This window comes from Rhinolophus sinicus, chromosome 17, assembly GCF_057876585.1.
Source record: "Rhinolophus sinicus isolate RSI-liver-muscle chromosome 17, RSI-T2T, whole genome shotgun sequence".
NCBI classification, from domain to species: Eukaryota; Metazoa; Chordata; class Mammalia; order Chiroptera; family Rhinolophidae; genus Rhinolophus; species Rhinolophus sinicus.
The window spans coordinates 64,152,909-64,168,981 of NC_142517.1; the positions used below are offsets into that span (position 1 = coordinate 64,152,909).

Consider the following 16,073-nt stretch of genomic DNA (forward strand, 5'->3'; position numbering starts at 1 on the left):
GGGGGGAGTAGGTTATTGAAATTTTTCATAAGGTAGAATGGGAAATACTGAATTTCATTGCGTTATACTCCTACTTTTCCTTTAATACTAAGACCATCCGACAAGTCTAAAGACATTTAGGCTGGGTAATAAAAGTAAAGCATGACTGTTAATGTAAAAATCAATAATTGACCTTAAAGCTTACTTATTCATAAATTAAAAGGCAAAAGAAAAAGTAACCCACATGTGTGGGTTAGCTGTACCATTCTGAAACGAGGAGAGTTAAGTAGCTGGATATAAGTGACTAAATATTTTACTTTGGAGAACATCCTTTGGTCTTTTCTTTCAAAGGCAGAAGAGTATTCCATCCCTAAGAAGCAGTTGTTTAAAGAGTTTAAGAGACACAGTGCTCAGGGAGGAAACCAAGAGGTCTTGAATAATATGTTGAACACAATAGGTTAAAAGAAGTAGGGGGGGTTGGGGGGAACTGTGGGCAAGGAGCTGTTACCCAACTTCTCTGCCTGAGGCCTGCCAATACTAGCTGACCCTGAGGAAGTCACGGAGAGTGTCGTCACTACAAGTACCCTCTCTTTACTGAAGCAGGGAAGGAGAGTGGGACATTTTTTCAGTTGCAGAAAATCTGTTTCAGTCTTTTGGTTTATAATCTGTGTCTACAGTTCATCTCAAGTTTCTTAACTCCCTAAACTTAGCTATTTCTTTCTCTTACTTGTTCATTTTCTAGATACAAAAATTAGAAGTGCAATTCAATACAGATTAATGATTAATTTTTAAATAGGTTAATATTCACCTTGCATTTAGACAAATTAAGTGGGATAGTAGATAGAACACAGACCTTAGAGGGCATGGGGTTATAAAGCATAGAGCATATAGTCAACAATATGGTAATAACTGTGTATAGTGCCAGGTGGGTAATAGAGTAGTTAGGGGGATCATTTCTTAAATTATATAAATGTCTAACCACTATGCTGTACACCTGAAATTAATATAAAATAATATTGAATGTCAACTGTAATTGAAAAATTTAAAAGGGGAGGGGAAAGTGAAGGGAAATAAGAGGTTCAAATTTCCAGGTTTAAAACAAATAAGTCATGGGGATGTAATGTACAGCATAGGGAATACAGCCCATAATACTGTGATAGCGTGGTACAGTGTCAGATGGTTGTTGGACTTGTCATGGTGATCACTTCTGTAGGTATACAAGTGTTAAATAACCATGGTGTACACCTGAAACTAATATAATATATATTAGCTATATTTTAATAAAAATCTTTAAAAATAAAAATAAACTGTACTTTTAGCCCGCCTCCCTGTTCCTGCGCAGAGGTGCCCTCTATTGTCTCATTTGGCCTCCTCTGCGCAGGCGCTCTTTCTCTCCTCGCTCACGCCCTTCCGTCTGAGAGAGGCAGAACTTCCTGTCCTTTCCGGAGCGACTGCCGGAAGTGATTGGGGGCAAATTAGCTTTTGCGGTGGCTGGGAGAGTTGAGGGTGTCTGTGCTAATTGCTGCTTTGGGCTTGAAAGATGCCGGGTGTGGTGGCCGCAAGCCCTCTGCCGTCTCAGACGCAAGAGAAGAAGCCACTGAAGCCCTGCTGCGCCTGCCCGGAGACCAAGAAGGCGCGCGATGCGTGGTCAGTGCGCAGCCTGGGAGGGGTGCTCCGCTGGGCCCCTCGCCGCTTTCCGGTGCTTCCGCTCTCAGCCGTTCCTTGGGCTAGTGGTGGCCATCGCTTTGCTGGGGGGGGCGCTCTTTGGGGTTATATGGCCCAGTAGGCTTCTTGTCGGCTGTCTTATGGATGGTGCGAGCTCGGCCCCGGAAACGGATGAGAGGCTAGGACAGAGGTCAGAATGAGCCGGCCCGCTTCACACACGCATTCCTTACTGGGAAGGGTTTTTGATCATGTGTTATGTGTCAAGCACTGCCTTTGGTCGGAAGATGTAGAAATGGATAAACTTGCTCCTTGATTTAAAAGAGCTTAAAGTTAATGGACACATATACCAGTGATTGCTGTACCACGTGGTATGGACTATGATAGAAGGTTTGGCAAGGCCAAAGAGTAAAATTTTTCCGGTAATTTCTCCCAAAATTTAGACATGGTAGGGCACAAGGCACATTTCTGAAAACACTCAAGTTCCGCTTATTTACCCTATCCCTCCCACTGCCCCGCCCCATTTTAGGTAGATAATTTAAAAAATCAGTCCCTGACTATGTGGCATAGTGTGCAGAATTAGTAATCTAGATTACCATCAGTCTACGAAAGCTGTTGTTTTCATTTTATGTAGCCTCTATTGTGGAACAAATCATATCAGCAGGAATTCTCAGATAATGTGAATGTACACCTCTCCAGCCCCTTTTTTGTCCTCGCATAAAGAAATAACTGGCATAGTGGGGGTAGTAAGAGTTGTAGGAGCTCAGTGCTTTTTCTTACTACTTAGTACTTTGCAGATAATACTGTGGAGAGAGAATTGAAAGATTACAATCTGATAACAGAAATTGTTTACACAGTAATATTTGAATTCTGGTCCACCAACTTTGACCTTGAGCAAATTATTTAACATATCTGTCTAATGTATCTGTGAAATGGGCCTAATGAAAGTATCTGCCTCCAAGATTAAGGGTTAATGATATAAGCCACATCAAGCATCTAGCACAGTATTTACAGCATGCAATAAATGGTCAGGGAATGCTAGCTACTATCTTCATAAGGAGCCCGCCATTTGCAGGCAGCCCTCGAGCTGTTGAAGAATGTATAGGATTTAGATGGAAGGAGAACCTCCCCTTCTTTAAATTCCTTTGGCATCAATTGTCTCAGACCACTATGGCTTCTCTCCAAATATCTATAGTCAAGAGTCAATTTTTTCTCATAATTGAATTTGGCGTAACTTGATTCTTGGCTAAAATTACATTTTCAGGCCCTAGAAAATAAGCTGTGTGGTCCTGTTCTTTACTTTGTGAATTTTACAAGTAAAAAGTTCTTCGATCGTTATGAGGTGGTCACATCACACTGTTCTCGGCTGCCAAATCTTGTTTGCTGTTTATGTTGTTAGGTGGCTTGTGATTAGAAGTAGATTTATTTGGGTATACTTGCATATAGGGCAGAATCAAAAATTTAACGCCTCTGTGATAGCAGGTAAAAAAATTAACCTCTCCTTTAAACATTTTATTCAGGCAGTTTATTTCATTATAGAGCAGTATTCCTTGGATATGGATGAGAAGCAATATTTGATATGCATACTTATTTCTTCTAATCAAATTCCCCCGAAATACTAGTTATGTATGGAACATCTTTATGGGCATGGAAATACCACAAGAGCCAATAAAAACAAAACCATTTGGTGTAATAGCATTTTTTAAAAACTTCAGCTACATGCCGTCAGATCCATGTTCTCTGCCTCACTTCCCATCACTGATATGCCTGCTTATTTACTACTATGTGCTTGATGCTCACTTTGTTAGATAACTAGTATATTTCGTTTTGTAGCATCCTTGAGAAAGGAGAAGAGCACTGCGGACACCTAATTGAGGCCCACAAGGAGTGCATGAGAGCCCTGGGATTTAAGATATGAAATGAAATGGTGAGCATTGTACTTCTAATTAGGAAGGTAACAACACTGAGGCTCATTACTTCACATATCAGTATTGCTTTACAGACTTAGCAGTCATTGGGCAGCATTCTCTCTGAAAGGTGGTTCACCTGGTGAATCTAATACGCTGAAGTATCACTAAAACATAACTTGCCAGTTTCTAATGTAGGGAATAAATGATTCTAATAAATTGAGAGGCATTCAGTGGATTTGGGAAGGGGAGAATTAATTTTCAAGAAAGGGCTCGACAAAAGCCTTTAGTTATGTCAGAGTCAGAAAGAATCATGGCTTAGGAAGTTCAAAATGCTCCGTTGTCTAACTTAAAGGAACTAAAAGGAAAATGTTCTCTACTCCTTGCTTCTAATGTTGTGAGTCTTTAATAATTCCTTTTAAATAGGGAGAAGGCAACAAATTGTTGCTATTTCTTTTGTACTGTTCTTTATTCTAATAAAACTAAAACCTCAGACTGTTCGTTGAAGAACTTGAAATCAAATTTTAATGCTGAAAGGGACCTTCAGTGGTGTGTATACAACAATACCCCAAATAAATGATTTTCTTTCGTTTGGAAGCTCTTCCTTGAACTCACGCCCACTCTTCATTCACGTCTGTTCAAAACTCTCCTTATTAGAGAGGCTTTCCCTCAACATTTCATCTAAAGTAGCATCCCGCCCCCATCACTATCCCAGCTCTGTTCCATAGAACTTTCTGTGATAATGAAAATGTGCTATACCTACACTCTCCAGTATTGTAGCCACTAGTCATAGGTAGCTGTTGAGCCGTTGAAATGTGGCTAGTAAAACTGAGGGACTGTCTTTTTATTTATCATTTGGATGGCTTTAGTCCAACTAGAATGGTAGTTCTGAGAGAGTAGGATTTTCTGTTTCATTCACTGTCATATCCCCAGGACCTCAAACAGTACTGGGTACATAGTAGATGCTCAATAGAAGATTGTTAATTAAATGAATCAATAAATGAGGAAGCTAAGTCCTATAGGAGTGAAATGACTCTTGAGGTGGGTCAGCAGGATCAGAACTGCAACCTCTGTCTGTCTCCAGGCAGACTCCCTCTGCTTTGTGCCAGCCCTTGCATCTACACCACACGTCTACTTTTAATTTAATAATAGCTGAGAGATAATGCCAAAGCCACATACCAATATCACAGTAATAGAGCGCCTGGGCTTCTTTTCCTTTCACCTCTTTCCTGCCTCTTTGGAATTTCATATATGGCCAGTGTTCCTCATTGAGCTGGGAAAAAGGAGGGGTAAGGAACCTGTCCCAAGCTGATAAGAGGTATCACGTTGTAATGGAAAATAGTCTAGGCTGAAAGCCCTGAAGTCTCCTGATGTCTAGCTTAGCATGTGTTTTACTTCAGCTACATTTAATGTTCATTAAGGCATTAATCCTCTCTGGGTTTTACTGTTTTCATTTATAAAAAGAACCACAGTAAATTTTGTGATTTTTATATATAATATGTATATCTACTCTGTGTACACATGATATACTTAAGTGACTTTTAGAATAGATGGTCATTTAAAGAAACCCCATGAATCATTTTGTAAAATAAGTAAATTTGGATAGGTGGTGTTCTTACAAAGCACAAATATACCTATTAATTGTTTTTAAAGACATGCAATCTCAACATTTCTACATGATTTTCATGTTCTTAGTACACAGCCCCTGGGGAAAGCCCTGAGACTGAAAATCTGCCTCGCTAAATGGAGAGCAGGGAAAGACCAAAGAAAGAGGCTGGCCACCCCAGTGTGGTAATGGAGTAAATTTATTATGGTTCTCTTTATATAAATGAAAACAGTAAAATCCAGAGAGGATGAATGTCCTGAAGAACGTTAATGGAGTTTATTAAGGGACACTTCCATACGAGGCCTGTTTTGGGTGGCTATCAGATGAAATGGATCCCCGCACCGCTTGACAGGCGCCAGAGAATTATATAGGGTAAAGGGGAGGAATAGTCATGGGTGCTAGTATGTGAAGGCTGCCAGATACAGGAAATAACTACATGCTTGACCAGGTCGAGACGACGGCCTGTTCCAGGAACCAGCACATAGCAGGAGGCAAGGGAAGGGTGCTGACTGATGTCAGAATGCACAGCAGTTATAATTAGACAATCTGTAAGGCGGGTTTGCAGAAAGCAACCTCTGTTCTGGCCCGGGTCCAGCTTGTGGGACAGACGGGTCCCGTCATGGAACTGTCTCCTCCGCACTTGTTCATAATCTAACTGTCTTCCTAGTCAGTTGTGTAAGCTGTTGGCTAGTGCTGAGCCTGCCTTGATAAAAAGGGTGATTTTTAAAAATGCTAATTTTAGGAACGTCAGAAGCTTCTCTTGGACTTAATGTGGACCACAAAGATAGTACAATTGTTATAAGTAGCACGTATGCATAAGGACCAGAAGATAATAGTTTTCTTATGTTATTAGGACAGAGAGAGAGAGTAATTCCTATGTATTTCATTTGTGTCTAAAAGAAAACACAAGAGCTTTGGATGTAGAAGACCTGATGTGTAATTGTGTGGTCTTGGGCAAATCCTTAACTTTCTGAACCTTAGTTTCTTCATCTGTAAAGGAGAGGTGATACATGACCGAACTACTTCATAGAGTCGTTGTGATGATTAAATGACATGTGTATGAATAGACTTTGTAAGCTGTCAGTAGAAACCAGAAAGGAATATACCGTATCTTGGGACTTGTGGATAGCTGACATTCAGTTGAGGTCTGTTGAATGTATGACCTAATAATGTCTTTTTGAATTCTGGTTAAAGAACAACAGTCTGAATCAATATAGGGCCTTTCTAAGAATTCAAAATGTCATGTTTTCATTTTCAGTGAAATGATACTTTTGGAAGAGGAATAGGTGTTTGGATCCCTATTGGTCCCAGCTGTCCTATTTCCCTAACCCCCATGGGAAAATGGAGAAACAGTGAAGTCAAAAAAGACTTGCTCAAGTTAAGAGGAGATAGGTGGTGGAATTAAAACAATAGTCTAGGTCTTTTATGTTCCCCAAATCACAGGCACTTTACACTTCACTCCTTGCACTTAATGCGGTTTTATTGCCAACATACTCATTTTTAGGATTGCACATAGCCTTGATCATCAATCCTAAAACTTTACTATGAATACCCATTAGAAAGCCCTGTTGTTGAAATGCATCAGTGTATATAACTCAGTAACTAGGTCATTGGCTATAGGGTAAATCCAACACTACTATCTGCACTGTTATAAGATAAACTTAACTAAATTGATGTATCTTAGACTATTAGACCACATTTTTCTGAGAACACCTTCAAAGGAAAAATAGTTTCTAAACTTAGGTCTTCCCAGTAATGATTATGAAAGTTCCGTAGTTCAAAAACCTTTGTAGACGTTAATGTTATTTCCTAAATAAGTCTTGGTTGTACCTTGAAATCAGTAGGTTGGGACTTAATATAAAAGTAGGCTACATTCAGCCAGACGTGTACCTTACAATCACCTGAGGAGTATTTTCCAAAATTCTCAAGCCTGGGCCCCCATCTGCACCTGTTGACTCAGAAACTCCTGGATAATTTTCAAGTGTTCTCCCCTTTAAGAACCACTGGCTTAAACTGAAGAAGTAGAAGGGATAATGCTAAATATAAACTATCTAAACACTCAATAGTAGCAAAGGCAGAGACTTGAAAACTCTGAAGGAAAAATAGGTGTGTGATGTGATGATTCCAAACACTTTCTTCTGTCTTATGACTGCTGCTTTCACTGAAAAAGAAAGGGGAACTGAGAGCCTGCTTAGAAATGTAAGAGGAAATGGCAGCTACGTAGTAGCTTTCAGCCTGTAGGAGTCAGAAGGAACTTGGAGAACTCAGTTTGGGGGCTAAAATCTTGAAAGAAATTAGAGAACTAGCCCTGAGTGGTGGTTTAACTGAACTTCATTTTTATTTATCTTTCCTGCTGAAACTTTTCCTTAACTGTATTCTTCCTTTGAGCCTTTTAGAAAAGAGAGTTTAGATGTTTTATTGTTGATGAGGCTGATCTTTTCTAAACCAAACTAAATAGCTAGATGAGGGGAGCACTTGCATTAATTAGACTTGAATACCTGGCTAGCTCAAATTGCTTACCTTTTTAACATTGTTCTCTGTCATCTGGAATAAGGACTGGGGGTGGCAGTGGAGGTGGGTAGGAGCTGTCTGGAGAGAAGCCTGGTACTCACTGACTAGATCCGCAACCCTATCCTTTGCTACTCTCCCTTTTTGATCTTTCCAAGTGGATTTCAAAAGGGTTACCCTTATGTTGCCCTTGGGATTAAGTGAGTAACTTTCCACAGGAAGTGGCTTGTATACAGAGCTGACCTTCTGCCTTCCACTTCATGTATCTTTGCCACACATATTTGAATCAGCAAGGAGTTTGCAAATCTCTTCTTTTGCGTATCTGTAAAAATAAACTGCCTTAGCCTTTTTGGGATGTTTTTTAGAAAATAAATACATACTTTTTACTTCAACAAAGACTTCTAAAGACTAAACAATGTAATGAACAGTTTCAATGATGTTTTTAGTTAGGCAAAACTAGACTTAAAATGTGAATCTTTTATTTCATGCCTGGTTTAGAATAATTGTGGCAGTTAGTTAAAATGTAGTACTTGGCTGAGGAACTCATTTATAGTCGTCTTAATTCCTTAACTCCATAGATCTGGCATGATGTTTGAAATCTGACTTTCTAAAATATTTTTCTGTAGGTGATCTGCTCTGTGAATAAATAATTCTTGAAGAATGAAGATGACTTAATAAATTGAAGAGTTTTTTGATGAATGTTGATAAATGGAAAAAGTATTTGTAATTTATTAAAAAAAATAGGAAAAAAACTATCCCTTGTGAAAAATCTTCAGGTGTGTTTCTTTCTGTGTTCCTCACATCCTCACATGGCATTTATTTATTTATTTTTCTTAAAGGATATAGAATAAACAAATCTTGTAATATAAATTTCTCATGTTGTTGTGTCATTCAGGGAACTCTAGGTATTTGTTGTAAGGAGAAAACAGATACTGATCTCATCCAGTGACATCTCCAAAATCAGGCGCATAGAAGTGAGAATATAACCCTTTACCAATTTGGAATGAATGTGGTCGCCATGTCCTCTCATTCAAGGTTTTATTTTTCATTTAACTTAAAGTCAAGAACTGGACAAGCCTTCAGTCTTAACATTTTAAATCTTTATTGTTGTTCTTTACTACTACTCTCTTTTGGAGAAGCAATTAGTTTAGATTTTGAACCACATTAGAGTGCCTTGGCTTGGAAGATCTCAGCTGTTTGACACAATCTGAACTGGCTAGTTATATTGTAGGATAGACTAAGATCATAAGTTTAATGCCCAGGGGCCAGAGAGAGTTGTCTCTTATTAGTTAGAAATTGGCCCAAGCCAGAGGCTGAATTGGTACAAATAAGTCACTAATGAAATAGCCCTATGCTACGCGGTGGTGATACCTGGAGTAGAACACAGTGTATTTTGCTTACTATAGCAACCCTGTGGTCCTGTTAGTTGCTTAAGGGCTAATGAAACAATTGGTCATCTTCTGTCTTTTAAGTAAATTGAGTTTCAAATCTCAACAAAAGATTCTGAGGAACATAAGAATACATAGTGTTCAATGTCATTGTGTGATGAGAAAATTGCCCCTTATATGAGATAAAGCAGCGGAATTAAATTATTCCTTAGGATTCCTTCCTAGTTAATTAAGAGCATGGCTTTGAAGTGTGATAGCCTTAGTTTCAACAGGTGGCTATGTGACCTCAAGCAAGTCATCACCTCTTTGAGTCTGTTTTCCCATCTAAAAGAAAAAAAAGCAGGAATAGTAGTAATACCTAATTTACAAGATTGCAAGTATTAATTAAAATAGTGTATATAAAACATTTGGCACAGTATCTAGCATTTAGTGTTATTAACATTCTCTGATTATATATTCATATTTTCACGTGAATATTTGGATATAATTATTTTAATACACACTTTATAGTTTGGGGAGCATTCTTCTAGGTCAAGAATAGAATCTTGGGGCCGGCCCAGTGTCTCAGGCATTTAGAGCTCCGTGCTCCTAACGCGGAAGGCTGCCGGTTGAATTGGGCTCTCAACTACAAGGTTGCCAGTTCAATTCCTCGAGTCCCACAAGGGATGGTGGGCAGCTCCCCCTGCAACTAAAATTGAACATGGCACCTTGAGCTGAGCTGCTGCTGAGCTCCTGAATGGCTTGGTTGGAGCGCATCCTCTCAACCACAAGGTTGCCAGTTCGATTCCTCGACTTCCGCAAGGGTTGGTGGGCTGTGCCCTGCAACTAGCAATGGCAACTGGACCTGGAGCTGAGCTGTGCCCTCCAAAACTAAGACTGAAAGGACAACTTGAAGCTGAACGGCACCCTCCACAACTAAGATTGAAAGGACAACAACTTGACTTGGAAAAAAGTCCTGGAAGTACACACTGTTCCCCAATAAAGTCCTGTTCCCCTTCCCCAATAAAATCTTAAAAAAAAAAAAAAAAAAAAAAAAAAAAAAGAAATAGAATCTTGGACTGCTAAGACAGCTATGAACCAACTTTTCATCTAATACAGATCCCTGGTAGATAGTTATCCAAACGCTGCTTGAATATATCCTGGGACTGCAAAAAGGAAAAACAAATTTCATAACCTTATCACCCAATGTTAATTTTTGATGTATGCTATTCCAGATTTTTCATAGGCATTTATACATTTTTAAAACAAAAAGATCATTTTTCTATGCTACATATTTTTAATGAGTTCATAATATTAATTGCCTTTTTCCTTAATATGTTTTACCATCAATGAGTATAGTTCTACAATGTGATTCGTGTTGGCTATGTATAAATCTGCTCTGTGGCTTACCATAATTTAACCAATTCCCTATTTGTACATTTATTCATTAAACAAGTGTTTTATAGCATGCCTACTGTATGTCATATACCATTCTAGGAATTGGACCTTATTCTTGTATAAAGTACATACCAGGTAACCTAATTCTGATTTTTTGGGAGGAGGCAGGGGATATTTTGTTTGTTGGTTTTATGGAAACATAAGGAAGAAATCTGAAATCCCACCAGTCTACAATAGAGCCACTACCTGTGACCTTCGTGGCATTCATCTCTTTCTGCATGTATGCACTCTTTGTACTTTTTTTTTTTTTTTTACTCCATAATACTGCAGTGGAAGTTTCATAGGAAAGTCTTTACAAGCATCCGTTACTAATCACTAGCTAAGGATGGGCCAGAGGCTATGTTGCTTTCAAGGCGTTGGATGAGTACTGCCTGACTCATCTCCAGAAAGGGGGTACCCTTTGTGTGTTAGTATCTGAGGGTGCCTATTTCCCTAAACTCTTAGCAAGGTTATTTTTTTTCAACCTTTGCCAGTTTGATATGCTCACCTGATTTGTAAAGGAACTAACGCACCCTTCTTTTCATCTGCCAGAGTTAATGATACATCTCATGAGACCTGCCCATCCTTCCCTAGTGCTTACGTCTTCCCAAAGATCATGTGCATCATTTTGGTACTGATGATAAGAGATGTCACCACCATAAATTGGAAAATGAAAAACTTAGCTTCCCAGCAGGTGACCACCACATTCTGACATACTTCTGTGCTAAGCCTCTGCTATTCACAATAATTCCCCAATTCTTAAAGATACATTTACACTATTCTCTCTAATTGGTTCCCTTTGTCTAAACTTGAACTGTTTGATGAAGGTTGATGAGAACAGGATCGTGTCCCTAGGCAAGGCCTACCTTAGGATAACTATACCTTCCGTAAGTCTGATGGAAAAACTATAACCCCCATTTTACAGAAATTCAGGTAAGTACAGACATTCAGAGAGTTTAGAAAGTTGCTCTGGTCAAATAGCTTGTGATCTGGGATGTGAGCTCTGGTCATTAGAATTCAGGCCCAATGTTCTTTCCTGTATCAGGTGTCTAATATAAACATCATGTGTCATAAGTTCATTTCTTCAGTACATAATCATTAAAGGAGCTGCCCTGGGTGTTGAGTATCCATGTGTGAATCAGACATCTTGTCCTCAACGAGATGGGAAGACTCAACATTTGACTCAACATTTACTGAGGACATACATACATTATGCCAATTATGTGCTAAGTGATGAACAAAGCTTAGTAACACATGGACCCTGCTCTCAAAGAGCTTATAGCCTAGTGGGCATATTTATATAAGCTATAAAAATATAAAGTTGAATTCTCAGGGCTATGAATGTGTGACTATATCCAGTGTTTATTGAACTATTAAAAACTGCTAGATTATAGTTCCATCTGTGTTGATGATGGAGCTTTTGACAGCAAGTAACAGGAAATCCTCAGCAAGGAAAGTTAGGCCAAGCTCTGTGTGCAATAACAGGCTCAGTGATGCTATGACTCAAGTTATTTTCATCTCAGAGCTCTTACTTACAGGACTGATGAAGGCAATCACATATGTTATTGTTCAAGTCTTGCAGAAGAAAAACGATTCCCCAGGTATGAGTTCTCTTTTTTAGTCTGATTGAGCCAAATTAGGGTATATGTATTTTTATGGACCAATAATAGTCAGCAGAATGTCATCTAATTGGCTTAAACAGGACCCCCCACCCCCCCGGGATCCATGTGTAAGTTAGTTAAAGCAAAACTAATTCTGTTACAAGGAGGAAGAGAAAAATGGATATTGAGTAGGTGACCAGTTTACCACTAACCCATTTTGTTCCCTTAACAACCAAGTCATCCTGAGTTTAGAGGAGCAATTCCTCCCATAGTTCACTCAACCTTTTGGGAGAAAATTATTGGTAAAACGTTAAGTAGTCTGATGTTCAGTTTTCATAAACTAGACAACTGTTCTGTTCAGAGAACTGTTCTATGAAAAGTAGTCCTTAGGGAGATCAGGGACATCTGAATCTGGATGCATTCAACCGCAAGTACCAAATACCAGCTGCAGTGGTTTAAGAAATAAATATATTTCCTGTCTTGAAGTCTGGAGGTTGAAAGGTCAAGGTTTGAGACAATGGCTCAATAATGCTCTGAAGAACTGAGGCTCGTTCTGTTTTTCTGCTCTTTACCCTTCTCATCCTTAGGCATATCGTGTCATGGCTATGGTAGCTTCTAACGTCACACTATCGCACAACTGTATTCAAGCCCGGAAGCACCTCCCGACTGTGTGAGGAACTGTGTATACTTTTTCCCAGAAGCTCCCACACACTTCCTCATATCTCGTTGGTGACATGCCCACCCTTAAACTTTTTGCCATCAATGGGAATGGGATCTCATGCTTGTCTTTGACCAGTCTTATTTCTAAACTAAGGAAACGAAGGTTGCTATAGGATAGGCAACCTGTAGTGGCTGCCTGAGGCCAACTTGGCAGTATGTGTCTGGAGCCTCCGTTCTAATGTCTATACAGGAGAGCATTAATCTCAAGCCCAGAGTTTAAATTATATGTGGTGAAGAGCCAGCTTCATTTTTTTCCAATTCACAGACAGAGACTAGGAAAAATTTATACATATATAAATTTATATATATAAATTTTTTAAAGACACGATAAAAGCCCAAAGTTTTCATTAAATTCAAAGACCATAAGTTTCTCTGTCAAATTGCTATAAAAATGTCTAACTGCTCTTAATTTCTGCCCTTATTTCATCATAGACCAGTAACAGTTCACAGACCACTATGGTTCATGACCACACTTGGCAAGGCACTGTTTAGCTAGATGACTTCGTAATCAGGCCCCAGCCTGCTTCTCCTGCCTCATGTCCGGCTGCTCCCTTTGATTCACCTACAGCAAGCTGTTCTCTTACCAGAATATGCCATATAGTTTTGTTTTACTTCTGGACTTGACTTCACATTCTGTTCTCCCTTTCTGGAATGCCCTTCCCTAGCTGGGAAACACCTACTCATCTTTTTAGACCAGCTTAAATGTCACCTTCCCTGCAGTGGTTTCCTGAATTCTTTGCTCCCCCATCAGTGCTTCCTTTGAGTCCCAAGTATACTTACTTTACTGGATAATAGTTATTTCTGGGTCAGCTTCCCTCACTAGGTCAAAAGTTCCTTGAAGGTGATAATCGTCTTGCTCATCTTTATATCCCCTATTCTTGGAGCACACACTTTGCCCTAAATAAATGCTTATTGAATTGAGTAGACTCAACAAATGAGACCTCTGTTTATTTCCTTTTATTCTCCCCCAGATACTGTGCTTCTGCCTGCATGTTTGTGGATTTCCTTATAAGAACATACCATTGTGACACAAATTTTTCTTTCCTCTTCTATCGAGTCTGTATTTAAAAACAAGATACAACTTTCCGTTGTTGTGTTCCCATCATAGGTTCTATCCTACAAGCATCTGTGTCACCATCACTGCAGGCAGCAGGTGGGGTTTACGAACCCATGATGCCACCCCAGCAACATGTTCAAATCCCCTGTAACAATAAATGAGCTTGTCTATGGATACATATAAATTCCCAAAAGTACCTAGCAAGGTGGCACAGCACAAAGAATTTAGAATCACAGTGGCCTAGGCTTTAGTCCTTAGCTCTGTGACCTTGGACAAGTTCCTTACCCTCCCTGAGCCTGTTTCTTCCATTAAAAAAACGGTATCATGGGATGACACGAGGAAACAATAATTGCTTGATAAATGTTAGTATTGTGCTCAGAGGAGCACATGTGTGGATTGACAAGGAAAGCAGGCTGAGAACAGTAGTCAATGGGTCTGCCTGTCTCTTTAAAGGGTCAAGGCCAGCCCATTCTTCAGGCTTCCTGAGAAAGATGACCTGCTTTGAAATCCTATCTTGGGTAAGCCTTGGTTGCTTCTCTGTTCCTGTGCTTCTGATTTCCTTGCTCGCAGCTGGCAGGGACAGCGGCATTGGCAGCACAAGGGGTGCATGACTAAGGTGGAGGGATGAGCAGCTGCTGCTCGTTAAAGTGGGTGGTTTGTCTGGGAGGCAGGCAGGTGACATGAAAGCAGCATATGGAAATCCCCAAACTGCACTGCTGAAAGGACATCACAGATCCAAACCGTCGCTGTGAAGGAGGCTCCAGGGGAGGCCTTTCCTTCTCCAGGCACTCTAGCTTTTCTCCTTTACCACTGAATTTCCCTCCCTCTTAACTTTAGAAAGGAGGGAACAAGATGCACATTTGTTGATTTTAATTAAATAAGAAAAAATCTGGCTTCCTTCAACTTGCCATGCGTTTTCACACCTCTGTGCCTCATTTCTGCTTCTCTCACCACTAGAAATGATCTTCTTGCTCTACCTACCTGATTAATTCAACCCCTACCCCTTGAATCAAATGTTAGCTCTTAAATCTTCCTTCCTTTATGCCACCCTTTCTTCCAGGCTGCCTCCTGTCTTTAAACTTAACCCAGCTGTCACGCATCCACACTGAATTGCCCTTGGTTTTTGACATATTTTTCCCTTGATAGAGTGAAAGCTCTTGGGAATCTTTGATTCTCTAAGTGCTTGGCTTATCATAAGAACTCAATAAATATTTGTTGAGTTGAAAGCCTCTACTCGGCATATTTGACAATTTCTCACTAATTACAGTTAGGTTATTAGCAGTATAATAAAAGTCCCTATGGATTGAGCACTTGAATAGTTCCGGAATATAATTGGGTGCCCCCCACTTTCTGTACCTCAGGGGCAACAGGAGTAATGGTAGTGAGAGCTAAACAGTAGCAAGGAAAAAAATATGAAGAAATCATTTGGAAGTCAGAGGGACATGTCTTAGTTTGATGTTTGCATATTTCAGGTTTATTTCTTCATGACTCAATGTAGACCCGAGGTTCATCCAGAAGTTCCTTGGACGTCATCATTCTTCTGCGGGCAGGGGGAGGGAGATGAATTGGGATTCATGGATCTAGTCCTGTATTTCCACTTACTGTGCAAACTACTTGGGACACAGCAGTAAGTCTTGGGTTCAAATCCTGACTCTGCCATTTACACTACCTGTGGGAACTTGTTACCGCTCTATGCCTCAGTTTCTTTCATATCTAGAAGGAAGACAATATTTATTTGGAAGGGTTGTTGTGATGACTAACTGATATGTGTATGAAGTACCTAATCTAGGTCTGGCACTCCGTAAGTATTTAATAGGCGGTAGTTATTATACATTGCCACTACTGCGGTGGACAGGGTGATGGTATTACCATTGCATTAACTATTACTCGATCCAGATATATGCAAGGGGAAGTCAGCTTAGAATGCAAAAAGCTGCTTTCCATAGCTATTTTTTTTAATGGATGTCAAATAAATGCCTAGTGATATTCACAATGAGATTTAATAAAGGCCTCCGAGAGGTTTTCTAGTTCTCACTGTTAGGGTTTTTTCTGATAAGAGTCCCATACTTTCCTACTTCGATGTGTCCTCCCTGAGGAGATCCCCAGCCCTCCACACAGGGAGCCCTGGACAGCGTGTTGTCCTGAGGTGTTGTAAATTCTGTGCTCACTTTTCCGTTGCCCCCTCCACCTACCTCTCTTGCCCTGAGGCCTTATCTTGTCCTCTGGGGA

At 39.8% G+C, this 16,073-nt stretch overlaps 1 protein-coding gene across 1 annotated transcript; it reads left to right on the forward strand.

The window, feature by feature from the left end:
* The first annotated feature begins 1,411 nt into the window (after positions 1–1,411).
* On the forward strand, positions 1,412–8,417 carry COX17 (cytochrome c oxidase copper chaperone COX17). Its single transcript, XM_019729663.3, has 3 exons — positions 1,412–1,626; positions 3,475–3,568; positions 8,289–8,417. Exons 1-2 carry the CDS (start codon positions 1,520–1,522, stop codon positions 3,557–3,559), a joined length of 192 nt encoding a protein of 63 aa, XP_019585222.1. The 5' UTR covers positions 1,412–1,519; the 3' UTR covers positions 3,560–3,568; positions 8,289–8,417.
* Positions 8,418–16,073: the final 7,656 nt, after the last annotated feature.